At 38.4% G+C, this 27,249-nt stretch overlaps 3 protein-coding genes across 18 annotated transcripts; 1 reads left to right on the plus strand and 2 right to left on the minus strand.

Annotated features, from left to right (window-relative positions):
- Positions 1 to 1,138: 1,138 nt before the first annotated feature.
- LOC108319644 (tRNA-specific adenosine deaminase TAD2) lies at positions 1,139 to 13,389 on the minus strand. Of its 2 annotated transcripts, XM_017550847.2 has the most exons (9): positions 13,176 to 13,389; positions 12,325 to 12,460; positions 11,723 to 11,760; positions 9,419 to 9,485; positions 2,745 to 2,904; positions 2,556 to 2,652; positions 2,219 to 2,319; positions 2,034 to 2,093; positions 1,139 to 1,494 (listed from the first exon to the last, which is right to left on the minus strand). In XM_017550847.2, the coding sequence occupies exons 2-8, from the start codon at positions 12,370 to 12,372 to the stop codon at positions 2,056 to 2,058; spliced, it is 549 nt and encodes a 182-aa protein (XP_017406336.1). In that variant the 5' UTR covers positions 12,373 to 12,460; positions 13,176 to 13,389; the 3' UTR covers positions 1,139 to 1,494; positions 2,034 to 2,055. The 2 variants fall into 2 exon arrangements, with proteins under 2 accessions (XP_017406336.1, XP_017406335.1); XM_017550846.2 differs by lacking the exon at positions 1,139 to 1,494 and having other exon boundaries at positions 1,707 to 2,093.
- Positions 13,390 to 14,795: 1,406 nt separating this feature from the next.
- LOC128196769 (uncharacterized) lies at positions 14,796 to 19,412 on the plus strand. 7 transcript variants are annotated; one of them, XM_052878365.1, is made up of 5 exons: positions 14,796 to 15,220; positions 15,685 to 16,140; positions 16,247 to 16,279; positions 16,477 to 16,568; positions 17,229 to 19,412. In XM_052878365.1, the coding sequence occupies exon 5, from the start codon at positions 17,679 to 17,681 to the stop codon at positions 19,311 to 19,313; it is 1,635 nt and encodes a 544-aa protein (XP_052734325.1). In that variant the 5' UTR covers positions 14,796 to 15,220; positions 15,685 to 16,140; positions 16,247 to 16,279; positions 16,477 to 16,568; positions 17,229 to 17,678; the 3' UTR covers positions 19,314 to 19,412. The 7 variants fall into 7 exon arrangements, with proteins under 7 accessions (XP_052734325.1, XP_052734326.1, XP_052734327.1 ...); XM_052878366.1 differs by having other exon boundaries at positions 16,081 to 16,140; XM_052878367.1 differs by having other exon boundaries at positions 15,685 to 16,279; positions 17,192 to 19,412.
- A 2,316-nt stretch (positions 19,413 to 21,728) lies between these two features.
- LOC108319595 (homogentisate geranylgeranyltransferase, chloroplastic-like) lies at positions 21,729 to 26,928 on the minus strand. 9 transcript variants are annotated; one of them, XM_052878508.1, is made up of 7 exons: positions 26,785 to 26,928; positions 26,344 to 26,521; positions 26,078 to 26,161; positions 25,884 to 25,957; positions 25,354 to 25,437; positions 24,786 to 24,848; positions 21,729 to 22,083 (listed from the first exon to the last, which is right to left on the minus strand). In XM_052878508.1, exons 2-7 carry the CDS (start codon positions 26,447 to 26,449, stop codon positions 21,823 to 21,825), a joined length of 672 nt encoding a protein of 223 aa, XP_052734468.1. In that variant the 5' UTR covers positions 26,450 to 26,521; positions 26,785 to 26,928; the 3' UTR covers positions 21,729 to 21,822. The 9 variants fall into 9 exon arrangements, with proteins under 9 accessions (XP_052734468.1, XP_052734469.1, XP_052734472.1 ...); XM_052878509.1 differs by having other exon boundaries at positions 26,380 to 26,521; positions 26,689 to 26,928; XM_052878512.1 differs by having other exon boundaries at positions 21,729 to 22,096; positions 24,786 to 24,873; positions 26,380 to 26,521; positions 26,689 to 26,928.
- Between the last annotated feature and the right edge of the window lie 321 nt (positions 26,929 to 27,249).

Genomic DNA, 27,249 nt, shown 5'->3' on the forward strand with positions numbered 1-27,249 from the left:
AATAATTTTGCGAGACAAAGGAAACTATAGAAAAAAACAAATACGTTGACAATGTTGGAGGGCATTTTGTTTGTTATGTTTCATTTTTCTAACCAATAGTTTTGTAAGTGGGAGGCATACACATATACTACAAGAACATGCACCCTATATATATATATATATATATATATATATATATATATATATATATATATATATATATATATATATATATATATATATATATATATAAAAGCATAAAATATGGTGATTGGGAAGAAAGAAACAAAACCAATTATAAACAAAAGACATTTTAAATAATTCCGGCAAGTTTTGCATTTGACTTTTTCAGTTGTTTCACACTTATTATGCAATTCTCCAAAATGGCTAACCAAATAATCAGCTTTGTCTTCTAAGACGCGCTTCGATAATTATCTCTTTAAATCTATCAAAAACGAAATTCGACTGTATTTATTAAAAGATCTTTCCCTTTCTCTCTGTAATTATAAAATCTTTCATCTATTAAAATATACAAAAATTTTAAATACTTAATAAAACAAAAAAAATAATTAACAGACACTTAAATACCTAATTTTATAAGGAAATATAGAATTTAATTAAGCCTAATAACAATTATATGAAGAAACAAAAGGAAATTTCTTTTATACAGTATCATGACCAAAATTAGCATACTTATTAGAAACAATAAATCATTTTTTATCCACAATCCTGATTTATCAAGTCTTGAGACTTTGTCTCGAACTAATCTTGCTTAACCACGAAATAAATAAAATCTGGTCAGATAACCGAAAAATCTTATTAAAGCTAAAAGTAAAATTAAATCTCTTGTTAAAATACTGATTACATTCATGTAACAAACCTTACTTTAAAACAATGGTAACGCAATAATGGAGTACATATTTTCTGTATAGAACTGTTAAATTGTTAAATTATAAGGTAGATAAAGAATATGTATACTCTTAACATTACATGTTGAATGACAAAAAAAAGTCTAAATAGTAATTTTTGTTGTAAATATGACAAAAACACAAACAAAATTTTATTCCTAAGACGTATAAATTCGAGACTTATCCACAGGATATTATATACAAATTTTTTAAAATACAATAAGAATTTTCCTAATTTTTCAAAATTATCATAACTGCTCTAAAATACAAGAATTTTCCTAATTTTTAAAAAATATCAAAACTAGCAAGAAATTCTAAAAAAAATAATTAACAAGAAACTCTAAAAAAAATAATGTACTAAACCTAAAATAATAAATTGAGAAAAGATGGAAGAACAAGAGAGAGAAAAGTTATATTATATCTATACACACATATCCATAGATCTCTCAATTGCCCTCATAGATTTGCTTTTGGTACTACTCCAAAAGACATCTCACTAAGAGATGTATTTTATGTGTATATGTGTATTTTATATTTTATCCGATGTGAGATTTTGTTTGTATCCAAGAGTCTACACCCTTGCAGCTAAAGTTAAAAAGACTTGCTCCTGCAGAATAGGACTCATTGGAATAAGTTCAGCCAAAAAAATTGAAATAAAAGATATATAGTTTGCAATATATTTATAACAGTTTTTATAACAATTCTTATTATGCTATTCGATCTCCTTTATCAATTAGACCATAACTACGAACTACGTATACAATAAAAAGGAAACTCAGTGCACCTTCCAGAAACTAAAAAATATTTAACAAAAATGAATAGCTTCAATTCCATTTTGCAACTAGTTTGAACCTCCAGTAAGAATAAGTTAGAACGACAACATGTGATTCATCTTTCTAGAAATTGTTTTAAATCATACATCAAGTTGATTTTCGAATTGAAAGGTATTGTATGGCATTCGACACCAGCTTGAATCCGCTCAATATGCCACGGTAGAGCAGATTCCCGGTTCATAACAGATACCATATCAGCAACAGTAACAAATATTAGAAGACAAAATAGAAATTCAAACCAATGGATTAGTAACAAACAACTTTCAGCTTTACATAACCAAAAACCTTGTACACAGAAATGACGGAAACCCACCTGGTGATATACAAATTACACTTCATGTCTGACGTGCTAAAGGCCTGTGTGGCTTTGGAGCTGAGAAGAAATAGAAAGAGCATAAGTATTATTTATTAATATGGGCTATATGGACCACATATCAACAATATCATAAAGCTTTAGAAGGTTTTGTGTGCTAGTGAGAAAGGACCAAAGTAACTTGCCATTGGGATTTCCTTGCTCATAGAATGTTCGAAAGAGAAGAACAGCTTCTGATGCCATTATACCTCCAGTAGATTTGAAATTCTTTCCTGATGGAACTTCACTGTTTATAAGAAAAATAAGAATTATTTGTTTACATACATTAGTGGGTGTAGCAGACAGATGTAAGAAAGAAAGACAATAAACAACAATTAATAATTTTCCTGACAAAGTAAAACTTATAACAGTAAATGACATGCACCTACAAAATAATAATGAATAATTATAATAATAGTAATAGTAATGATAGAATAGATCAAGACAAGGCTTGCATAGATGGTGCTGAATTAAGAGACATACTTATTGACTGTTGTGGTGTTACTTGAATGCAAGGACAGTATCGATCCACACCCTCCAAATTTATCATTTGAACAGCCATAAAATACTTCCTTTATACCTGAAATAATACACAAACCAATGAATTAGAAATGACAATATAAAGAGTGCAACTGTAATGGATTGTTCAACTCGAGACTAGAAGAAGCATACCTAAAATTGATAAAGCAGATGCGCACATTATGCATGGTTCACAGGTAACATAAAGACTGCAGTTTGAGAATTTTTCAGCAACTTCAGACATTGAATGTCGATTTTTCTGCCACTGCCCAAGAAGCACGTCTATAGCTTCCATTTCTGCATGCCTTGTAGCCTGATAATAACAAATGCATGAATGATAAAACGATTACTGTAATTCTTAGAAATTTCAAAGAATCTGCAGCAATGTGTTTGGTGCACTCTTTTCACTAACAAGGCATCCATAGTTGATTATGATAAAAGAAGAAGCATGAACAGAGAAAAGAAAGGAACGAAAGAAATATTATTTCTGAATCTTGAAGAAGTTATGTACTGAGTAACAGAAGAAAAAGGGATATATATAGAACAGAAATCATGGAAAAAAAAACGGAAATAATAGAAAACACACCGGGCTAGTAAACAGTTTGGCTAGCTCGGCCAACCTGGGGCCAGCTTGGCTCAGCCAGCATAGCTGGCGCTATTCAATCATTTGATTATTCTGACTTCCAACTATAGACGAGTGTTAAAGATAGATGATGAAGCCTGTTAGGGCCTGGCGAGTGTATGAGAGAAGGAGATATAGGAGGGAGAAGGGAAAGGACGAACGTCCTAACATGGACGAACGTCCAGAGCAAGGGGCGAGGACGAGCGTCCCAACTATGGGCGAGGACGAGCAGAACATGGACGAACGTCCGGAGCAAGGGGCGAAGACGAGCGTCCCAACGATGGGCGAGGACGAACGTCTTAACATGGACGAGCGTCCCAACAATGGGCAAGAACGAGCGTCCTAACCGGGACGAGCGTCCTAAATAAAGACGAGCGTCAGCAGCGAAGAGGAGCGACAGCGTTCGTCTAAATGGCAAGCGGAAGATCAGGCGGGAATTCAAGAGGCGATCAGCGGAGTTAATTAGTAATAAATACAGTAAATAAGGACAGAATGATTCTTTCCAAATAATTACTAATAATTACTAATTATTCCTTACCTTTTCTGGAAGGAGTGATTAATATTATTAATAGAGGGTACCTAGAGGTTAGGGGGTAGGTTTTGATTATTGGAAGTATTGTTAGAGAGGTTATGCTCTCGTGTGACTGAAGGAGAACCTGCTCCCAGTCATTGGTTGTGTTTGTGATTACCCTAGTCTCAATAATAAAGATTTTCATTCATTTGAGTACGTACGTTTACAGTGAAAGGCAAGTTACGTGGTCAGACACGTAACAATTGGTCCGACCTGCCGATCTCAATTACGGGGAACCAAGCATCATGGAAGGAAGGGTGAACGCGGTGGAAGGGAGGATGGAGTCCATGGAAATATCCATGGGAGGGCTGGAAGCTGCAGTACAGGAACTGGTAAGGGTGATAGGGGAGCAAGGTCGACGGTACGATGGAAACCTTGATGGTAGCCAAGGATCGGTCAATGGAAGAAGAAATGATGAGGACGTGGGGGAAGGCGGAGGCCCTGAGGGAGGACCCCGAGAGGAGCAGCCGTTTTGGAGGCGGAGGGTCGAGTTACCCATGTTCGAAGGCAATGATCCCATGAATTGGATCTATAGAGCCGAAAAATTTTTCGAACTACAAGGAGTACCCGAGGACGAAAAATTGCGGCTGGCATTCATCAGCATGGAAGGAATTGCAGGGCATTGGTTCCGGTTTTGGAGGGAGAAGGCCAGAAACCGTTCGTGGGCAGGTTTAAAAGAAGCATTGGTGGTACGGTTTGGAGGCAGAAACCGAGGGACAGTTTTTGAGAGGTTGGCATCCTGCAAACAGTCAGGGTCCGTGGGGGAGTATATTCAGGAATTCGAAGTGCTGGTGGGCCAAGCAGAAAGGATACCCGAAGCTCAGTTGATGGGATATTTCATGGCTGGTCTGCAGGAGGGGATCCGCAACCAACTTCGGTTGCTCGACGCGACGGATTTAATGGAAACCATGAGACTAGCAAGGGACGTGGAAGCTTTCCAAGCAGGCACGCGGACAGGCGGGGAGATCGTCAGCAAAGGGCAGACGTGGGGAAAACCGAGTGGGGCATTGATAAAAACGGAACCCAACCGTTACAATCAAAACCGAACGATACCTGTGGAGGGAGGACGCACGGGAGGCAAGGAAGGAGTTCCAAGGAGAGAAGGCGAACGCACGTTCACGAACACGCAAGGCAGGAACGTACGGGACTTGCCGTACGCAGAGTACGTCAAACGAAGGGAAGAAGGGAGGTGTTTCAGGTGTGGAGGACCTTTCGACCCAGGGCATCGGTGCCCAGAAAGGAGTTTACGAATGCTAATCTTAGCAGAGGACGAGGATCCAGGAGGAGAAGAGGAAGAGGAGGTCGAACTCGATCACATGGAGTTATCTGCCTTCTCGGCAGGCGGGCTTACCCAGCCCAAGACGATGAAGTTGCATGGACAAATAGGAACGCGGCAAGTATTAATTCTGATTGATAGTGGCGCCAGCCACAACTTCATAAGCAGGAAGTTGGTAGAAGATCTGGCATTACCAGTAGTAGACACTCAACCGTATAGAGTGAGCTTGGGGGATGGGCAGAAGAAGGAAACGCGGGGTTGTTGTGAATCAGTAACGATCGCTATGGGTGAGGCAGTGATCCAGGAACGATTCCACCTGTTCGAATTGGGAGGGGTGGATGTAATATTAGGAGTAGAATGGCTGGCCAAGCTGGGTGAAGTAACACTGAACTGGGGCCAGCTAACAATGGCGTACGTTCAGGCAGGGCGAAAAGTGATAATTAAAGGCGACCCAACTCTAACTCGGACACTGGTAGAGCCTGCAGCCTTGCTTAAGATGAAAGAAGTGGAGGTCTGGTTGCTAGTATGGGAGCTTGGGGAGACCGAAAAATCTGAGGAGCACACGCTCAAGAAGAAGAGACGTTCGGTCCAGAGTTAACAAGAAAGCAAGCGAGCGACATGAGGCGAGTTCTGGAACGACACAGGGACGTATTCCAGGAGCCGAACGGCCTACCACCAGATAGGGGGATGGTGCATCAAATCCCCTTAAAAGAAGGGACGGACCCAGTGAATGTAAGGCCATACCGATACCCCCATGTGATGAAAGGGGAGATTGAGAAGCAGGTAGCAGAAATGCTGAAGGCGGGCGTTATAAGGTCGAGCAACAGCCCTTATTCGAGTCCGGTGATCTTGGTCAAGAAGAAGGATGGCAGCTGGAGATTTTGTGTGGATTACAGGGCCTTAAACCGAGCTACTGTCCCTGATAAATTTCCTATTCCCCTAATAGAAGAGTTGTTAGACGAATTGAGAGGGGCCAGCTATTTTTCAAAAGTGGATTTGAAGTCCGGCTATCACCAGATACGAATGGGAGGAGGCGACATAGAGAAAACGGCTTTCCGGACACACCAAGGTCACTATGAGTTCATGGTAATGCCGTTCGGTCTAACCAACGCACCGGCCACTTTCCAGAGTGCCATGAACAGCCTGTTGCAACCATATCTGCGGAAGTTCGTCCTGGTATTTTTTGATGATATACTGGTATATAGCCGTTCATGGGAGGAGCACTTAGTGCACGTAGACACAGTGCTAGGTGAACTGGTGACAAACCGATGGGTAGCCAACAAGAAGAAATGTGAGTTCGGTAGAACTCAAATAGGGTATCTTGGACACCGGATCTCAGCAAGAGGTGTAGAAATGGATGAGGACAAAATACGGGCCATACTGGAGTGGGAACAACCAAAGACGGTGAAGGCATTGAGGGTATTTTTGGGGCTGACAGGATATTACAGAAGGTTTGTGAAGGATTATGGGAAGATCGCCAAACCCCTGACCGATCTCCTCAAAAAGGGGCAGTTCGCCTGGACGGAGCAGGCCGAGGAGGCCATGTCCAGATTAAAGAAGGCAATGACGTCCGCTCCGGTGCTGATCCTACCTGACTTTGAGCAGCCTTTCCACATTGAATGTGACGCATCTGGACGAGGGATAGGGGCGGTCCTCATGCAAGGGAAGCAGCCCATAGCTTTCTTTAGCAAAGCGTTATCTGAGGGTTCCCTAAGGAAGTCAATATACGAGAAGGAATTAATGGCACTGGTGTTAGCCATACAACACTGGAGGCCCTACCTTTTGGGACAGCGGTTTGTGGTGCACACGGACCAGAGAAGTTTGAAGTACCTGTTGGAACAGCGCATCACCACTCAGAATCAGCAGAATTGGCTTGCAAAGCTCCTGGGGTACGACTTTGAAATTGTGTACAAATCAGGGGTTACCAACAAGGTCGCGGACGCCCTATCAAGGAGGGAGGAGGAGAATCGGCCGGAGGAAAAGGAATTGACGGTGATTGCTCGTCCCTACTGGCAGGATTTCGCGGAAGTCTTGAAAGAAGTCGAGGAGGATGAAGAGTTAAGGAAGGTGATTGGGGATTTGAGAAAAGACCCAAATTCCCACCCCTCGTTCACACTGGAAAACGAGCGTTTGCATTATAAAGGGAGGCTCGTACTGTCAGCGCGTTCGGCCTGGGTGCCCAAGTTGATAGCGGAATTCCATACCACTCAGACCGGAGGTCACTCAGGGGTTTACCGAACGTACCGCAAGGTGGCACAGTCCCTGTATTGGGTAGGAATGAAGAAAGCCGTGACCGAGTTCGTTGCAAGCTGTCTGGTATGTCAACAACATAAATATTTGACATCATCTCCGCAAGGACTGCTACAACCGCTACCCATCCCCAACGCAATTTGGGAGGAGATAAGCATGGATTTTATTGTCAAATTACCCAAGTCAAAAGGGTATGATGCAGTATTAGTGGTAGTGGACCGTCTCAGCAAATACGGCCACTTCATACCCTTAAAACACCCGTATTCTGCACGCACCCTAGCCGAGGTCTTTGTGAAGGAGATCGTCAGGTTGCATAGGGTGCCTTTATCTATAGTCAGTGACCGGGATCCACTGTTCCTGAGTAATTTCTGGAAGGAGTTGTTCAAATTGCAAGGCACTCAACTACAGATGAGCACAGCCTACCATCCTGAAACCGATGGGCAGACGGAGGTGGTCAACAGGATATTGGAGGGGTATTTGAGATGTTTTTGTTCCGAACAACCCAAGGGCTGGAGCGTCGTATTACCGTGGGCCGAATACTGGTACAACACCAGCTATCAGGAGTCAGCCAAATGCACCCCTTTTGAAACAGTCTATGGACGGCCGCCTCCTTCACTGCATAGGTTCGTTCCAGGGGAGACCTTAGTGGAAGCAGTCAATCAGGAATTACAGACCAGAGATGAAGCACTCCATCAGCTCAAGTTTCATCTGGCCAGGGCTCAAGAGTTAATGGTGCGGCAGGCTGACAAGGCACGGAAGCCGTCCCAAGTTGGGGTGGGAGATTGGGTCTATCTGAAGATTCGTCCGCACAGGCAGACTACGATGTCGTCCACAGTACATTCTAAATTAGCCGCTCGTTATTTTGGACCGTTCCTGGTCATCCAGCAGGTGGGGGCAGTCGCATTTAAGCTGCAATTACCCGAGTCTGCAAGAATACACCCCGTGTTCCATGTGTCGCAGCTAAAGAAGGCAGTAGGGGATCATCGGGTCGAACAGGAGTTACCAATGGACTTAGAGATGGAGGCAGCGTCTCCGCGACCGGTCAGAGTGCTGGACAGGAGGCAAGTGCACCAGGGGGAGGACGTACGACAGGAAGTCCTGGTCGAATGGCAAGAGGGAGGTCCTGACGGGGCTACATGGGAAGATGCCCTCACCATTCAAGACCAATATCCCGACTTCAACCTTGGGGACAAGGTTGATCTTCAGGGGGTGGGTAATGTTAGGGCCTGGCGAGTGTATGAGAGAAGGAGATATAGGAGGGAGAAGGGAAAGGACGAACGTCCTAACATGGACGAACGTCCAGAGCAAGGGGCGAGGACGAGCGTCCCAACTATGGGCGAGGACGAGCAGAACATGGACGAACGTCCGGAGCAAGGGGCGAAGACGAGCGTCCCAACGATGGGCGAGGACGAACGTCCTAACATGGACGAGCGTCCCAACAATGGGCAAGGACGAGCGTCCTAACCGGGACGAGCGTCCTAAATAAAGACGAGCGTCAGCAGCGAAGAGGAGCGACAGCGTTCGTCTAAATGGCAAGCGGAAGATCAGGCGGGAATTCAAGAGGCGATCAGCGGAGTTAATTAGTAATAAATACAGTAAATAAGGACAAAATGATTCTTTCCAAATAATTACTAATAATTACTAATTATTCCTTACCTTTTCTGGAAGGAGTGATTAATATTATTAATAGAGGGTACCTAGAGGTTAGGGGGTAGGTTTTGATTATTGGAAGTATTGTTAGAGAGGTTATGCTCTCGTGTGACTGAAGGAGAACCTGCTCCCAGTCATTGGTTGTGTTTGTGATTACCCTAGTCTCAATAATAAAGATTTTCATTCATTTGAGTACGTACGTTTACAGTGAAAGGCAAGTTACGTGGTCAGACACGTAACAAAGCCTATGATAGATTTCCTTATGTCTGGACACAGTCCAGTCAGAGTCACTGAATCTAGTGATTTTAGTATCACTCTTTGCATGAAGTAACAGACCTAAACCAGGAGCTTGTTTTAAGTAACAAAGCACACGTAAAGCAGCTTGATGATGATAAATATAAACCAACTGATCGAAAATATATGCATGAAAACAGAAAAGAGATCATTGATCAAATTACATTTCGTGTCTCAGTAGTTCGGTTCCTGCCTGTGGCTATTACTTTGCCATCCTCAACAATTACACATCTGCCAACAAATACCGCAGTTTACATAAAAAGAGTAAACCAAAACAATAATGATCTAATGAAACGATAGACATGGTCTCTCCAATTGATTCAATGCAGAATACAATCAAGATGACTAATGAACAAAGATTTACTTCAGCCAATTTTACACTCAACAAATGATAGGAAGCATAACAGGAATTACAAGAAAATGTTAAATGCTCCATGTTCTCAAGGTTACTATGATGTTAAAGGAGAAAACAATAAGCCATTATTACTAAATAAATTAATCTCGGAATATACATGCTAATCCAATGTAGATGCCAATAGCTCAGTTTTTTTTTCCTATTTTTTCTCCAAAATAAAAAGACCAATGAAAATGGGCATCCATATCTAAATTCAAAAAGCAGTTCAACGGATTGGATTTGGTACAATACATAAGAGATCAATGATATTCAAACATTCCCGTTTAGAATAGATTGATTTGACCAATCCCGTAGCATGTTTCCAGTTAGGACTTAAAGCATAAGAGGAGAGTTCAATCAAAATGATTAGTAGTCCATTAAGTGTGAGAACCTAAAGGCTTATGCGTATCAAATCAAATAGTTTAGCCTACTCGATGTGGGCACCTAACACTACATCCCCTTTAAGGCTGACATCCACGAAGACTTCATTCTATCAACATTGACCGATGGTACCCTTTTTCCCTATAAGGGATTTAATCACACATACACATAGATATCTCCACAGTGATAAGATATTGTCCGCTTTGGACCATTTGCTTTTGGTACCACTCCAAAATGGGCATCCATATCTAAATTCAAAAAGCAGTTCAACGGATTGGATTTGGTACAATACATAAGAGATCAATGATATTCAAACATTCCCGTTTAGAATAGATTGATTTGACCAATCCCGTAGCATGTTTCCAGTTAAGACTTAAAGCATAAGAGGAGAGTTCAATCAAAATGATTAGTAGTCCATTAAGTGTGAGAACCTACTCGATGTGGGCACCTAACACTACATCCCCTTTAAGGCTGACATCCACGAAGACTTCATTCTATCAACATTGACCGATGGTACCCTTTTTCCCTATAAGGGATTTAATCACACATACACATAGAATAGATTTGGTACAATACATAAGAGATCAATGATATTCAAACATTCCCGTTTAGAATAGATTGATTTGACCAATCCCGTAGCATGTTTCCAGTTAAGACTTAAAGCATAAGAGGAGAGTTCAATCAAAATGATTAGTAGTCCATTAAGTGTGAGAACCTACTCGATGTGGGCACCTAACACTACATCCCCTTTAAGGCTGACATCCACGAAGACTTCATTCTATCAACATTGACCGATGGTACCCTTTTTCCCTATAAGGGATTTAATCACACATACACATAGATATCTCCACAGTGATAAGATATTGTCCGCTTTGGGCCATTTGCTTTTGGTACCACTCCAAAAAGCCTCTTAACAATAGAGATATGTTATGTGTATATAAACTCATGTTCATCTCTTATTTTATCCGATGTGGGACTTTGTTTGTACCCAAAAGGTAGCCCTTTTCATAATCCAACTCTTAATTAAAACACCAACTACTAGGATTTAAGTACAAGAGGACAGTCCAACCCAAAAGACTAGTTCACTATTGGGAAAACCTTAAAGCTTAAGTATCAAGTAGCTTATCCTACTCAATACGAGACTTCTAACATTTTTAGTTGAGAGTAATTACAACTCTGTTTTTGATTCATTAAATCCCATTGGTATTGACTTGAAATGACTTTAAAAACTGATGCTTATGATTAACTTTCTGTTTAATCAGCACCTTGTCTTTTAAATAGGAGTCATGCAAGTCTTCTCACATTTCCAAAATCCAATTAAAAGTTTAAGAAACTTCTTATTACACCCTCTTTTGTCACGTATACAGTCATCACAGCACCGACACCCATTTAGCTCACACTCTCCTATGCACTTCTTTAGCTATGTTTATTTATCGTCCAAGGAGGACAGTCATCTTCAACATTAAAATCAGTATCACTCTCTTCCTTCTTCCTGACATTAGAGAAAAAAACTAAAATATTTTCTGATTTCAACTATCTAACTAAATATCCTATTACCATAGAATGCATTTCATTGTCTTAATGTAATCAACCAGCACCAGTGATGAATGTGAACGACGGTCAACACCTTTATCAATTACAAGTTACACTTCCAACGATATTCAAGTAACATGAAATTGTGAAGGTAACTTACCCAACAGGTACTTCAAGAGCATCCAAAGCTAACCTCGCCTGTCACATAAATCAGAGTAATTAAAAAAATAAAAACAGTTAAATCCAATGAAATGATAATAACGATAACAACAACAAAACTAGTGTTCCGCAATGCTAGAGGGCTCCTCGCTATGAAAAGGTACAAGGGAGGGTCGCTGTATGCAACCTTACCGCTGTGTTAAGGCTCGCCTTCTTATAAATAATAATAATAAAAGGGCAAGAATATAAATTTCCGCATAGATTACATGGTGAACGTAAGGAGAGCAGAATCAACATAGTCAGGGAGATAGATGGCTTAAATTGTCAGTTTGAACGCAAGAACTACGGTCATGAAGAAGACAAACACTGTGTTCCACTAAAAGCTAGCACCGACTTACTCCACCGCCTCCCATCATTTCCAATTTGATGAGTCATAAAGATCAATAAGCAAAGAAACCACATAGGCAACTATTGAATATACAGTTAATTTCTGAAAAAAGTATGAATGGTGTTTATCACCTACAGAAAAGAAAACAACCCTACCTACAGGAGGCATACTTGCAGAAATTAATGGCGCATATAAAAATGTTTGCAAAGCATTACCTGGTGTATGGCTAGCTCCATGAACGAAAGGATCTCAGGAGAGGTCATCCTGAGCCAATGCAGAGAACAGGGATTCGAAGGAAGAAGAAAAGAGAGGCACAACGCTTAGTGACTCACTTCACACCTTCTCTCTCAACTGTGACAGAGGAGAACGGGTGATTACTGACTTAGATATAAAGTCTCAAATTCGGCACAATGAGGGGTTTTATTGCTTTATAAATAAATATTATTTTAATGTGAGTTTCACTACCATAGTTTCTTATAAACCTCTTCTAACATCTATTATATTTGGTATATTCAAAGTATGTAAGCTAAGAATAATCTTACTTATGCTAATTACTAATCCAATATTTTAAGTCTAATGACTGTAAATAGACTTTAACCCTCTTCGGCGATAAATCTTCTTCACATGGACAAAAGTGATATCTGTAACAATGACCTCGTCTCATTAACAATGAAAAAGATCAACGTTGGTGAATTCAAACACTCACGAAGATAAAAAATCACTTAAAAGTGATATTCACACACTCTCAAGAATCTGTTTAATTTCTTGATTGATTTTTTTTTTATGATTTGTCTCTGATAATGGATTTATCTCTCTGTATTTCTTTTTGTTTATGATTTTTTCCTATTTCTTACTATTTCTTGTTCATTTTGTAATCAGGAATCAACAGAATGATATAATAGAATCAAACCATAACTTATCACAATAATGCCAAGAAATTGTGCACCAGATTTGCAGAAAAGAGGACATTAAAGCAGAGGAGGTAGCATAACTAATAAAATCAAGTATGACAAACACGCAGTGATCAAACAATTTGATTAAGGAAGAAGAGAATTAGGTAATAAACCTTCGTCGTGAGTGGCCAATCCGATTCTCGCTTCTTTCTTTCTCTGCCTTTCTCAAACTTTCTTCCCGAAACTTTTTTCCTTTTTCTTCTTTTTCTTCAGTTTCCCTTCATGCTCTCTGTTTTTTCAAAATAATCCCCCAAAATAACTAAAAAGCAGGTTTATATAATACTAGAGAGCTAGTTTTTCACGGTGATCTGACTCTCATTCCTTGTGACACATTCAGCTGCTATGCTTAAAACCCCCATCTCGTGCCTCCCGCGTGATAAATCGCGGAGGGAAAAAAGAAAAAAATGCCACATGGCCACCTATGAGTGGAAACTTTTTTCTGAGAAATGCGTTAATCGTCCTTGTTTTTTTTCTTTTTTTTTACTTTTTCCTGTCTTCTTTTACTTTCTTACCTTACCCCTTTTTTATTTTTAATAATTCTGAATTTTGCTATATTAAAAAAATAGTATACAAATATATTTTAACTTAATTTATATTTTATTCTATTTTTTATTTTGTCTTTTGATTCATTTATTATTATTATTGTTATAAATTTTAAAAAAACTATAATACTTATTTTCCACGTATTTATTTTTTGATATCATTTTATATTTATTTAGACAAAATCAAGTTTTGACAAATAGATTTATAAATGCAGTTAACATACTACGAATCAAATCATCATGAAATTAAGAAAACATAATGTTGAAATAATATCTTAGAAATGAATTCTTTAGTGAGAGATGGAAAATAGTAATATTGTTGTGTATATGACTATATTTACTAAATTTACTAAATCGTGAAGAGTTGAGGCGAGCATATTTAAGATTAAGGTTAATCAACCTTCCAACTCATTTTATCATCAAAGTTTGAGTTTTTTATGAGTTTAGAAAGATGTAAAGAGAACTTGGTCTAGATGATTGTCATATAAAGACAATTTGTGGTGGTCAATTTTTAGTGGCAGGGAATAGAGATTTTAATGACCAATATTTCCTATTAACTTTGTTGTGGTTAAAAATAAATGCAAAAAAGATTAGAAGATGATTTTTAACATGGTTGTTAATTATATTTTGAAAACATTGATTATCATAGGTATTTATTTTGAATTAAAAAAAGATAAACTTTTAAGTTTAACTAACTAATTTAAGCTCATTTTGATTATTTAACAAAGTAATAATCTTCTTTGCAGAAATTAATCACCATGTTTGATAAGATTTTAAATAAAATAAAGCATAAGTTCTCTTTAAGACCTTTATACAAAAATTAAAAGAAGAAATTGAATGAATTAACTATCATTAAATATCTTACGGTTGGGCCAAGAAAATGACATTCTATAAGGAGTGAAAAAAAAAGGTGAAATTAAAAAATTTTAATGATGATGTTTAGGTTGTTTGTATTTCCAATTAAATCTTAACTAAATTTGAGTAATTATCTTGATGTGATTTCTTGATTAATAATTTATTTCACCCATCTAATAATACAATTTTATTAACAAGTGACAATCTAATAATTATTATGATACAATGGATTAGATCACACCTCATTAGGTAGTGTGACAACCGATATTGCAAGGTTACGGTGAAAAAGTAAAACTTTTATAAAAAGACAAAAATATTAGAAAACGGACTCAACGTAGCTTATTATGCAAAACTATGGAAAACCCTGCGTCAACCAAAGTCACCGTCAACAACCATCATAGCGCCGTTAAACCTCCGTGTCTGCATCTTCCTCAACCTCGCGACGCACCTGCAACACTGAATTCCAAAACCTGCAGTGAAGTCGCCGTCAACCATGAAGCACCACCGCGTCTCCATGAACCTGCGATTCAGAATCCAAAAAATCATTCGTTGTTCGTTCTTTCGCGCCTCCGTCATTCACAGACGCAGAACCCCAGATCGAACCAGAAGCGAAAACGCAAAACCCTAACCACTATACTCCATCGCGCACCAATGTCATTGGTGCCAACAATGCCAGTGGCCACCGGAGGCATCGTAGACGCTCCTCTGTTTCACTGTTTCTATTTTGAATTCCATTGCTGGGGACTGCTTATTCAATCGATGTAAGTTTATTTTGATGGTATATACACTTCATTTCCCCCCTGGTTATTTAGGGCATAATTTTTAATGGTCATTGTACGATTTGTTCATTTTCTATAACTAGAATTTTATTGTGCTTTATCATATTCCAGTGAACATTATGCAGTAAATGTTAAACAACATCTGTACTTACACTTAATTTTCCTGTTAGGAGGAAAACTTTGTGTATTGGAGGAAAGCTTTAAGGATTGAAATTATGTGACACTTTTTTTCTTTTTCAGTAGTTGTATTTGAATTAAAGCTTCTCTAAAGCCTCTGTTCAGAAACTTTGTTTGATAGTGACTACATTTATTTTTCCATTACTCGTGTCTCTAAAATTTCGCAGCTACCCCTGTTGAGATGGAAGAGAATTGCAGTGCTTGCAGCCATGTGCATTGTAGTTGTTCACATAATAATGTTTCAACTTGCCTTTTTTCTTCATATGCAGGTGGTTTGTCTTTCTAAAAAGTGTTCTCAGTTGTAATGCATAAGTGCATAAATTAGCTTTTGTTCACATAATTGCAGCAACAAATGTCTAGCAGCAAAGAAACCATCCTACAAAGACAGATGTTTTTGGCTGCTAATATGTGTGCATAATATTAAATCTACAGACCTTTGTGTTCAAGAGACCAACTATGCTTCCTAGATCATTGATTTTTTCTACAGCATTATTGAGTTTCTTCTCTTTAGTTTTAGCATTGTTCAAGGTAAAAGGATAAAATCTTCCTGTTTTCTTAAGTTATACATGTGTTAATGTGAAAGTAAAATTACTCTCTGTCGACTTTCGTAAGGGATATACCTGACAATGAAGGAGATTGAAAATTTGGCATTCAATCTTTGTCAGTGCATTTGGATCAGAAGAGGGGACGTTCTTCTTATGTATATTCTCAGAGGACTTGGTCTTGTATCCTTGATTTATCATAAATAAGTTTCTTTAAGGTATTCTGGATTTGTGTTTCACTTCTTAAAGAGTGTTGCTCCTTAACTGATGCATATATGGTGTGTATCAGGTTTCTAAATAAGGAAATTCCTCCCTTGCAAAAGTAAACACTGTTGCATGGAATATATCCTGTGTTTTATATATGTATTGACATTATGTTCGAGTATCAAGCTCAGTCTGCTCCAAAATTTATCAAATTGTCACATACCTCCAAGACTGATATATCTAATGAATGTGAACATGGTTGGTGATTTGATATTCTTGTTGAAGTTTGATGTTCATTCTCACTTTCTGTGATAGGTTTCTGCACATGCTGTTCTTGCTTCAGTCCTCTGGTATCATTCTAAGTCTGTTGATGTGAAAAGAAACTCTGCCATATGTTTCTCTGGAAGGTAACCATTGACCAAGTTTTTTTCTTCTTTTTAATAGATACACAAACCTTGTAAATTATTTATCAGTTGAGAGTAACTTATTTTGAAGATTAATAATACACGTGTCGCTAAGTAACAAATAATACGATCAAGAAGAGAGCCAAAGAAAACTATTATAAAAATGAATAGTTGATTTTAGATTAGTCATCAATAAGTTTGGAACAAATGTGTAAATAATGTCTTTCCATATTATATTTGTGTTCGTGAAATGAGAATAAGTGTTATATGCTTGATTATTGTTTAGTTTAGGTGATACTGTCACAAACTATACATTCAAAAGAGATAAGTAGGGTCAACAATATTATCACAATCAAATAATTGAAGTTAGGAAAGATTGGTGTTTTTATCTCATTACTAAATGCTGATTATAGATTAGTATATTATGCTTGTATATTGCCTTATAAAACTAAGTCAATAAAAATATTTACTAATTTATTTATTGAGTTATTTTTAATATTACACTGATTCTTTAACCTATTATACTATACATAATATTTAGTTTATTAATCCACTATATATTTGTAACTATTTCTTGAATACTTGCACGCACAATGTCTTATTTCTTTATATTATTTGTTGTTTAGTTATGATCAAGACTCACATGTATGTGTGTACGTGTAGAGATGGAGAAGAAGATGTGAATGAGAAAATTTCCACTTATAAATGTTTCACGAATGCCATCATCATAACTTCAAAGTGCAAAGAGGAGAATGAAAACCAAGAATAGAGATGGACAAGAAGATGTGAATGAGAAAATTTCCATTTATCAATGTTTCACGAATGCCATCATCATAACTTCAAAATGCAAAGAGGAGAATGAAAGCCAAGAATAAAGTATGATAGTAAATGTATATTGGAGAAAGAGATTAAGGCACACTTCTGAACTGACAACAATAAACAAACACGGCTACAGTATATCCAAAAGAAGGATTACTTTGGTGCAGGCCTTATTATGAAGAAATTCATAGCATTACAAATTAATGGCAACAATGTTGAACGTAATGAAAAAATTGATATTGATTTAGCTGCAAGCTTAATACATAGGAGGTGGGGGTGGAGACTTGTAGTAATATGGTGGTGGTGAAGGAGAAGGAGGTGGTGGTGACTTGTAATAGTATGGTGGAGGAGGCGCGGGAGAAGGTGGAGGAGGAGACTTATATACATAGGGAGGAGGTGGAGAAGGTGAAGGAGGAGGTGGAGACTTGTAAACATATGGCGGAGGAGGAGAGGGAGAAGGTGGGGGTGGAGACTTGTAGTAATATGGGGGAGGTGGTGAAGGTGATGGTGGGGGAGGTGACTTATAAACATATGGAGGTGGAGGAGGGGGAGATGGTGGTGGAGGGGATTTGTAGACATAAGGTGGGGGAGGTGAAGGTGATGGTGGAGGTGGGGACTTATAAACATAGGGAGGTGGTGGTGAGGGAGATGGTGGTGGTGGGGACTTGTAAACATAGGGAGGTGGTGGTGAAGGAGATGGTGGTGGTGGGGACTTATAAACATAAGGAGGTGGTGGTGAGGGAGATGGAGGAGGTGGAGACTTGTAGACATAGGGAGGTGGTGGTGAGGGAGATGGTGGTGGTGGGGACTTATAAACATAGGGAGGTGGTGGTGAGGGAGATGGTGGTGGTGGGGACTTATAAACATAAGGAGGTGGTGGTGAGGGAGATGGAGGAGGTGGAGACTTGTAGACATAGGGAGGTGGTGGTGAGGGAGATGGTGGTGGTGGGGACTTATAAACATAGGGAGGTGGTGGTGAAGGAGATGGTGGTGGTGGGGACTTATAAACATAAGGAGGTGGTGGTGAGGGAGATGGAGGTGGTGGAGACTTGTAGACATAGGGAGGTGGTGGTGAGGGAGATGGAGGTGGTGGAGACTTGTAGACATAGGGAGGTGGTGGTGAAGGAGATGGTGGTGGTGGAGACTTATAAACATAGGGAGGTGGTGGTGAAGGAGATGGTGGTGGTGGGGACTTGTAAACATAGGGAGGTGGTGGTGAAGGAGATGGTGGTGGTGGGGACTTGTAAACATAGGGAGGTGGTGGTGAAGGAGATGGTGGTGGTGGGGACTTATAAACATATGGAGGTGGTGGTGAGGGAGATGGTGGTGGTGGGGACTTATAAACATAGGGAGGTGGTGGTGAAGGAGATGGTGGTGGTGGGGACTTGTAAACATAGGGAGGTGGTGGTGAAGGAGATGGTGGTGGTGGGGACTTATAAACATAGGGAGGTGGTGGTGAAGGAGATGCTGGTGGTGGGGACTTATAAACATAAGGAGGTGGTGGTGAGGGAGATGGAGGAGGTGGAGACTTGTAGACATAGGGAGGTGGTGGTGAGGGAGATGCTGGTGGTGGGGACTTGTAAACATAGGGAGGTGGTGGTGAGGGAGATGGTGGTGGTGGAGATTTGTAGACATAGGGAGGTGGTGGTGAGGGAGATGGTGGAGGAGGGGACTTGTAAACATATGGCGGAGGTGGTGAAGGAGAGGGAGGGGGTGGTGACTTATAAACATAGGGTGGAGGTGGAGATTTGTAATAATATGGAGGGAATTTATCTACATAGGGAGGAGATGGTGGTGATGGTGAAGGTGGAGGTGAAGATTGGTGGTAATAAGGAGGTTTTTGGTATTGATAAGGTGGTGTCGGGTGTGGATAGTAGTTGGATGGCTGGGCATAGTAAGGCTTATCATCGTCAGCAGCAACACCGATAGCCATAAGGCAAAATGCAAATGCAAGGATCAGACGAGGCCATTGCCTCGTTCCCATCTTCTCTTCTTTGATTGTAAAAACTTAGCGATCTTCTTTTAAAACACTTATGCTTTTTTCCTTTCTTCCTTCCCAAACCATGGATTGGATGCCTTTATATAGTGTTTGCCTTCGCTGATGGCTGGTAACATATCTTTGTTTAATCACTGACTGGCATCAACCTTGGAAAAATATATTTATATTATCTGAACATTTCAACTTTATGTTGTGGATTGCCATTAAACGATGTTTTAGTTTTGTATAACAGGGATTGAGAACAAAGTCAAGAAGAGAGTTGGTGATGGCATGGTTGAATGAACTTTGTTAGATTTAACCAAAGAATTTTGGAAGCGCGTCACAGCTGAGAATGCTGATTACTTCCTTTGCCTTTTGCAGAGGGCTGATAAAGTCAAACGCAACAGTTTCCCGAGTTCTTTGAGATGTCTTTTATTTATGATTGGCTTTGGTTTGTTTCTTTCCAATTGCCATTTTTTATGCTTAAATCGTCAGTGTAGATTCAGCTTATAAGACATCCTTTTGTATAGCTTAACTAACATGACTGGGTTAAAATTATATATATGACTGTAGAATATTCTGATTGTGGCTTAAAAGAATAACTTAATTTCTGACTTGATTTATAATTACTCTTTGCATTTAAATGATATTAAACCTTTTAATTTTAAACAATATGACACTTTTGTCACCTATTGCCTTGCCTGGGATAAAAGATTAGTTTTTTAATGGATGAATTTAATATTATATTAAGAAATAAATTTTATAAAATCAATTTTTAAGAAGTTTACACATTCATTTATATATTATGAAATTGTTTTATTTTTAATCTAACATTCTTATTATTTCTATTTTCAGTTTTGTTGTTATTAATCTCATAGAATTCATTAAATAACTTTGTTTTTAATATGACAAGAGTGTCTCAAATGTTTATGGTGAGTTATATTTAGAATATTTATCAATCATGCGACTTATGTTAGACATTTTAATTTGTCGAGAATGTCAAAAGATTCTTGAAATAATTTTCCGGCGAAAATATAAAAAAGGAATCTCTTTTCTTCTCTACATAAGATTAAAAAATCATTCATAATATTTTTTTCCGATTAACTGAACATACCCAAAAAAGCTAGTTTATACATGGACTATTTGCTTCCTCTGCGGTGCATGTTGGAACGTCTGTGTTGACATAATAGACATGTTGGGCATTTTGTTTATTATCTTTCATTTTTCTAATAATTTTATAAAGACATATAGGGAGACAAAACATCATTTTATATTTGATATTTGTTTACTCCTTAACTGTCAGATTAAGAAAAAGAAATAGCTATGGCTGGGAAAGATGATAGACAATTTAATTTAGGAGATTATTCAACAAGTACTGAGATGTTGAATTTCAACAATATTGTTAGGCTAATGGTGAATACTGTCAATATGGAGATGAAACTTGTTCTTATTCATCTGATGTGGAACAATCAATTTAATAAATTATCTCATGAGAATTCATATACTCACTTGACTACATTCTTAGATATTTTAACACAATTAAGATCTACCTTCTGATGAAGCAATTTATCAGAGTTTGTTTTCTTTTTCATTAGCAGGCAATGCAAAAGTGTGATTACACTCTTCTTTTCCTAATAATAGTCTAACTATATAGGATGAAGTTGTTACAAAATTTCTACACAAATTCTTCCCTCAGTCAAGTCAAGGGAAACAGGAAACTACTTCATTCTGCCAACGAATGTGATGAAACATTTATTCAAGCATGAGATAGATTCAACTGAATCATTATAAAAACTCCTCTTTATGGATTTGATGAGCCGCAGATCAATATCTTTTTGGCAAGATTGAAAGCGCAAACTTTTTCTTCTCAATATTTAAGAAGAAATTAATGCAAAAAATTATGTATTATTAAAAAAGATTGAAGAAGTGAAAGCAACAGTAAAAGGGACAGCTATTATCTGGTGGGGAGAACAAATGAAATTATGAAGAAACATGCATAATTAGTTAAGCGAAGTATTCAAAACTCGCATACATCAAATTTCATAAACAACACTTATAATAATACAAGTTCAACAGAAAATCGAAACACATTACAATCAACAAAGTTTTCGAACTCATCATTTTAGTTTTTCAAATCCAGAATTTGTTAAAAAACGAGACCACTATCTCAAATAAATTTAACTCGACAATATATTTGTCTGCTATGTTTGCATAAGAGAAAATATGGCCATGCGGTGGAACTGATCAAATTTAGATATTCAAACAAATCCATAGGCAAGGCAATAGGTGACAAAAGTGTCATTGTTTAAAATTAAAAGGTTTAATATCATTTAAATGCAAAGAGTAATTATAAATCAAGTCAGAAATTAAGTTATTCTTTTAAGCCACAATCAGAATATTCTTCAGTCATATATATAATTTTCACCAAGTCATGTTAGTTAAGCTATACAAAAGGATGTCTTATAAGCTGAATCTACACCGATGATTTAAGCGTAAAAAATTGCAATTGGGAAGAAACAAACCAAAGCCAATCATAAATAAAAGACATCTCAAAGAATTCTGGCATGTGTTGCGTTTGACTTTATCAGCCCTCTGCAAAAGGCAAAGGAAGTAATCAGCATTCTCAGCCGTGACGCGCTTCCAAAATTCTTTGGTTAAATCTAACAAAAGTTCATTAAACCATGCCATCACCAACTCTCTTCTTGACTTTGTTCTAAGTCCCTGTTATATAAAACTATAAAATCGTTAAATGGCAAACCACAACATAAAGTTGAAATGTTCAGATAATATAAATATATTTTTTTCAAAGATCATGCCAGACAGTGATCAAACAGAGATATGTTACCAGCCATCAGCGAAGGCAAAAACTATATAAAGGCCTCCAATCCATGGTTTGGGAAGCAAGAAAGGAAAAAAGCATAATAAGTGTTCTAAACGAAGATCGCTAAGTTTTCACATTCAAAGAAGAGAAGATGGGAACGAGGCAATGGCCTCGTCTGATCCTTGCATTTGCATTTTGCCTTATGGCTATCAGTGTTGCTGCTGACGATGATAAGCCTTACTATGCCCAGCCATCCAACTACTATCCACACCCGACACCACCTTATCAATACCAAAAACCTCCTTATTACCACCAATCTTCACCTCCACCTTCACCATCACCACCATCTCCTCCCTATGTAGATAAATTCCCTCCATATTATTACAAATCTCCACCTCCACCCTATGTTTATAAGTCACCACCCCCTCCCTCTCCTTCACCACCTCCGCCATATGTTTACAAGTCCCCTCCTCCACCATCTCCCTCACTACCACCTCCCTATGTCTACAAATCTCCACCACCACCATCTCCCTCACCACCTCCTCCCTATGTTTACAAGTCCCCACCACCACCATCTCCCTCACCACCACCTCCCTATGTCTACAAGTCTCCACCACCTCCATCTCCCTCACCACCACCTCCTTATGTTTATAAGTCCCCACCACCACCATCTCCTTCACCACCACCTCCCTATGTTTATAAGTCCCCACCACCACCATCTCCCTCACCACCACCTCCCTATGTCTACAAGTCTCCACCTCCTCCATCTCCCTCACCACCACCTCCCTATGTCTACAAGTCTCCACCACCTCCATCTCCCTCACCACCACCTCCTTATGTTTATAAGTCCCCACCACCACCATCTCCTTCACCACCACCTCCCTATGTTTATAAGTCCCCACCACCAACATCTCCCTCACCACCACCTCCCTATGTCTACAAGTCTCCACCTCCTCCATCTCCCTCACCACCACCTCCTTATGTTTATAAGTCCCCACCACCACCTCCCTATGTTTATAAGTCACCACCCCCTCCCTCTCCTTCACCACCTCCGCCATATGTTTACAAGTCCCCTCCTCCACCATCTCCCTCACCACCACCTCCCTATGTCTACAAATCTCCACCACCACCATCTCCCTCACCACCTCCTCCCTATGTTTACAAGTCCCCACCACCACCATCTCCCTCACCACCACCTCCCTATGTCTACAAGTCTCCACCACCTCCATCTCCCTCACCACCACCTCCTTATGTTTATAAGTCCCCACCACCACCATCTCCTTCACCACCACCTCCCTATGTTTATAAGTCCCCACCACCACCATCTCCTTCACCACCACCTCCCTATGTTTACAAGTCCCCACCACCACCATCTCCTTCACCACCACCTCCCTATGTTTATAAGTCCCCACCACCACCATCTCCTTCACCACCACCTCCCTATGTTTATAAGTCCCCACCACCACCATCTCCCTCACCACCACCTCCCTATGTCTACAAGTCTCCACCTCCTCCATCTCCCTCACCACCACCTCCTTATGTTTATAAGTCCCCACCACCACCATCTCCTTCACCACCACCTCCCTATGTTTACAAGTCCCCACCACCACCATCTCCCTCACCACCACCTCCCTATGTTTATAAGTCTCCACCTCCACCATCACCTTCACCTCCCCCACCTTACGTCTACAAATCCCCACCACCACCATCTCCCCCTCCTCCACCTACATATGTTTATAAGTCACCTCCCCCACCATCACCTTCACCACCTCCCCCATATTACTACAAGTCTCCACCCCCACCTTCTCCCTCTCCTCCTCCTCCTCCACCTTCTCCCTCGCCTCCTCCGCCATACTATTACAAGTCACCACCACCTCCTTCTCCTTCTTCACCACCACCATATTACTAGAAGTTTCCACCCCCGCCTCCTATCTATTAAGCTTGCGGCTAAATCAATATCAATTTTTTCATTATGTTCAACATTGTTGCCATTAATTTGTAATGCTATGAATTTCTTGATAATAAGGCCTGCACTGAAGTAATCCTTCTTTGGATATACTGTAGCCATGCTTGTTTATTGTTGTCAGTTCAGAAGTGTGCCTTAATCTCTTTCTCCAATATACATTTACTATCATACTTTATTCTTGGTTTTCATTCTCCTCTTTGCACTTTGAAGTTATGAGAATGGCATTCGTGAAACATTGATAAATGGAAACTTTCTCATTCACAGCTTCTTCTCCATCTCTACACGTGCAGACATATATGTGAGCTCGATCATAAATGTAGTCACTATCAAACAAAGTTTCTGAACAGAGGCTTTAGAGAAGCTTAAATTCAAATATAACTACTGAAAAAGAAAAGTGTCACATAATTCCAATCCTTAAAGCTTTCCTCCAATACACAAAGTTTTCCTCCTAACAGGAAAATTAAGTGTAAGTACAGATGGTGTTTAACATTTATTGCATAATGTTCACTGGAATCTGATAAAGCACAATAAAATTCTTGTTATAGAAAATGAACAAATCGTACAATGACTATTAACAATTATGCCCTAAATAACCAGGGGGGAAATGATGTGTATATGCCATCAAAATGAACTTACATCGATTGACGAAGCAGTCCCCAGAAAAAAATGGATGGAAAGAGCCCACAACAATGGAGGAACCTACAATCCATCCAATCCCAAAACTCTGTAAAAGAGATTAAAATGATAGTTTTTAATAACCATTACATTAGACAATTCTGAAAGAGAGTATAACTTTTTGAAGGTTAGATCGACATTTCAGAGAAAAGAAAATCGAATTCTAACAACGGTAAGGCCATAGACCAGATGAAATATATATTAAAATGAAATGACTTTGAATTCTTACTTTGTAACAATCCCAGGCAGGGGGGAACTCTAGTAGTATCACAAAAGTACATACACATTGAAAGAAAGCAGACTGTTTATGAAAACTTTTCATTGATTCTCTTTCTATTTCAGATATTAAAAAGAGAATGGAACAAACAAAAACTGGAAATAAATCCAAATACATATCTAAAATTATACTGAATAATTGACTAATATATTAATGTAGAAACCAATTGGTTCCTTGAACATACTATAAACGAGGAACATCAAATAGGAGTCATGTTGTGCATTACAAAGAGGACAATGTTAGATATAATACAAGAATCAAACATGATGCAGTGAGAAGGACACCAGCTCCAAAAGAATACTCTCTTGATGCCAATGGGCGATATGGTTTGTTTATCTGCAATACAACATTTGGCAAAGATCAATATTCGTTCCTCGAACTAAAATTTGGTATGCATATTATGTATCCTAATACCACTGTTGAATATTTTTTACTGAGATACACCAAAGAGATTGAGCATCTCTAAATTATGAGTTTTTTATACAAATGTAACGAGACTTTCAACTCATAATTAGATTCCTAACAATAATAACATATGACTCTGATATTTCTCATGTTTTTCATCACTTATCAAGTTGAATAAGAAATATTTCTAATTTATATTGAAATTTATAAAAAAAATAAAAATATTATGGAAGAAAGAGTTGCATTGGCTCACTTCAAAACGCTTAATTTAATTTTTAAAACTCAAATTTAGTATTGTTTGACCAAAAGTCCTGAAAGAAAAAAAGTAGTGATGTACTACTTAGCATATTGTCCATTAGTGTTAATAAGTTTCATACCTTGTCTATTTCAACATCAGTTAAATGATTCAAGCCTATAACATAACCGCTCTTGAAGCAGCAGCTACTTCGGCCTGAAATAGAATGATAAAAAATCTAGTTATTATGCTCAAAGGTACTAGTAAATTTAAGTAAAGTAGCAAAAATCATGCATTAATAAGGTATTTTTAAGACCAACAGAGTTAAGTTCCCACCTGGAACAAGCCAACGAAATATGTTAGAGAAATATCTCATAACTTCTCTACTGCAAGGAGAGACATAGAAGTTATGCTTATTGCCTGTAAAAACAAGAAACAACTTAATTAAGTAAAATGATTCAAAAAAACATTACAAATTTTCTTTTATAGAATACGAGGTTCATGCAAAAGAATTTATTGATATTATTTGACTAAATAATTTCACAGGAGAAAGAAAAGGATTTGATTTAACTGCGCCAATGAGTACGTATGGATTGGAAAACCTGGTAAATGCATCCAAGTAATATTTGACAGAGTACCGAAAGGGTTTTGGAAAATGTTGAGGTTTAGCAGATTGAAATGATTCTCCAGAGTCGGCGTTCGCAACATGACTCCTTGCACGTTGGTGAAATGTGGATCCAACTCGTACGATTGAAGATCAACTGGTATCTTCAACTCTTCCTTCAGCCAAAGCAAAAATTTCAATTAAAATCAGAAACCCTGATGCTAAGAAGACGAAAACGAACACATCAAACTAATAGCTTAATCGATGAATATAGGGTTATAGAAATAGAGAAGAGAAGTTGTATAGAGTCATGCTCCATTCAACAAAACACATGGCAACATACCTTAACTCAATCACGTTGCAGCTTTCACCGGCACCACTCGAATGAAACAAATTGCAAACGGAAAAGAAGATCTGCACGACTGCAGAAGAAACGCACCTTTGTCGTTGAGAGCTACGGTGATGGATGCAGATTAATGAATGGAGCTATCGTTGAGAGCTATACGTGATGAATTTCAGAGCGTTATGCGATGGATTTTAGAGTGTTATTTCAAAGGAGAAGACGAAAGAAATTTGCTTTACATGGGCGCCAATCTTTTAATTTTTAAAATAATAATAAGCCATAGATAACTTTTTTTAATTAGAAGTGATATCTCAACAAAGATAATAATAATTAAAAAACATTTTTTTTATAATATTTTAATATCATCTACGTGTCACATACTGTGAATGATCCAAAATTATTTTATAATCAATAATAATAATCATAAAATCTAACATGGACCAATCACACATAGATAATGTTAAAATGTTGTCTAAAAAATATTGTCAAAGTATCCGTTTAAATATAAAAATGTTTTTTTATTGATCCAGCCCAAATATAAATAACTTTTTTAAAAAAAGA

This window comes from Vigna angularis, chromosome 5 (genome assembly GCF_016808095.1).
Source record: "Vigna angularis cultivar LongXiaoDou No.4 chromosome 5, ASM1680809v1, whole genome shotgun sequence".
In the NCBI taxonomy this organism is placed as follows: domain Eukaryota; kingdom Viridiplantae; phylum Streptophyta; class Magnoliopsida; order Fabales; family Fabaceae; genus Vigna; species Vigna angularis.

What these genes read in the sequence shown, in the direction of transcription:
- LOC108319595 (XM_052878506.1), bottom strand. Translation starts at nt 23,892, where the DNA reads ATGGTGGTGGTGGGGATTTGTAGACGTAAGGTGGGGGAGGTGAAGGTG.
- LOC108319644 (XM_017550847.2), bottom strand. Translation starts at nt 12,372, where the DNA reads ATGACCTCTCCTGAGATCCTTTCGTTCATGGAGCTAGCCATACACCAG. An exon ending in TGGAGCTAGCCATACACCAG is followed by an intron (nt 11,761 to 12,324) that starts GTAATGCTTTGC and finishes TTTATGTGACAG; the next exon opens with GCGAGGTTAGCTTTGGATGC. An exon ending in TGAGCAAGGAAATCCCAATG is followed by an intron (nt 2,094 to 2,218) that starts GCAAGTTACTTT and finishes ATTTCTTCTCAG; the next exon opens with CTCCAAAGCCACACAGGCCT.
- LOC128196769 (XM_052878367.1), top strand. Translation starts at nt 17,679, where the DNA reads ATGGTGGTGGTGAAGGAGAAGGAGGTGGTGGTGACTTGTAATAGTATG.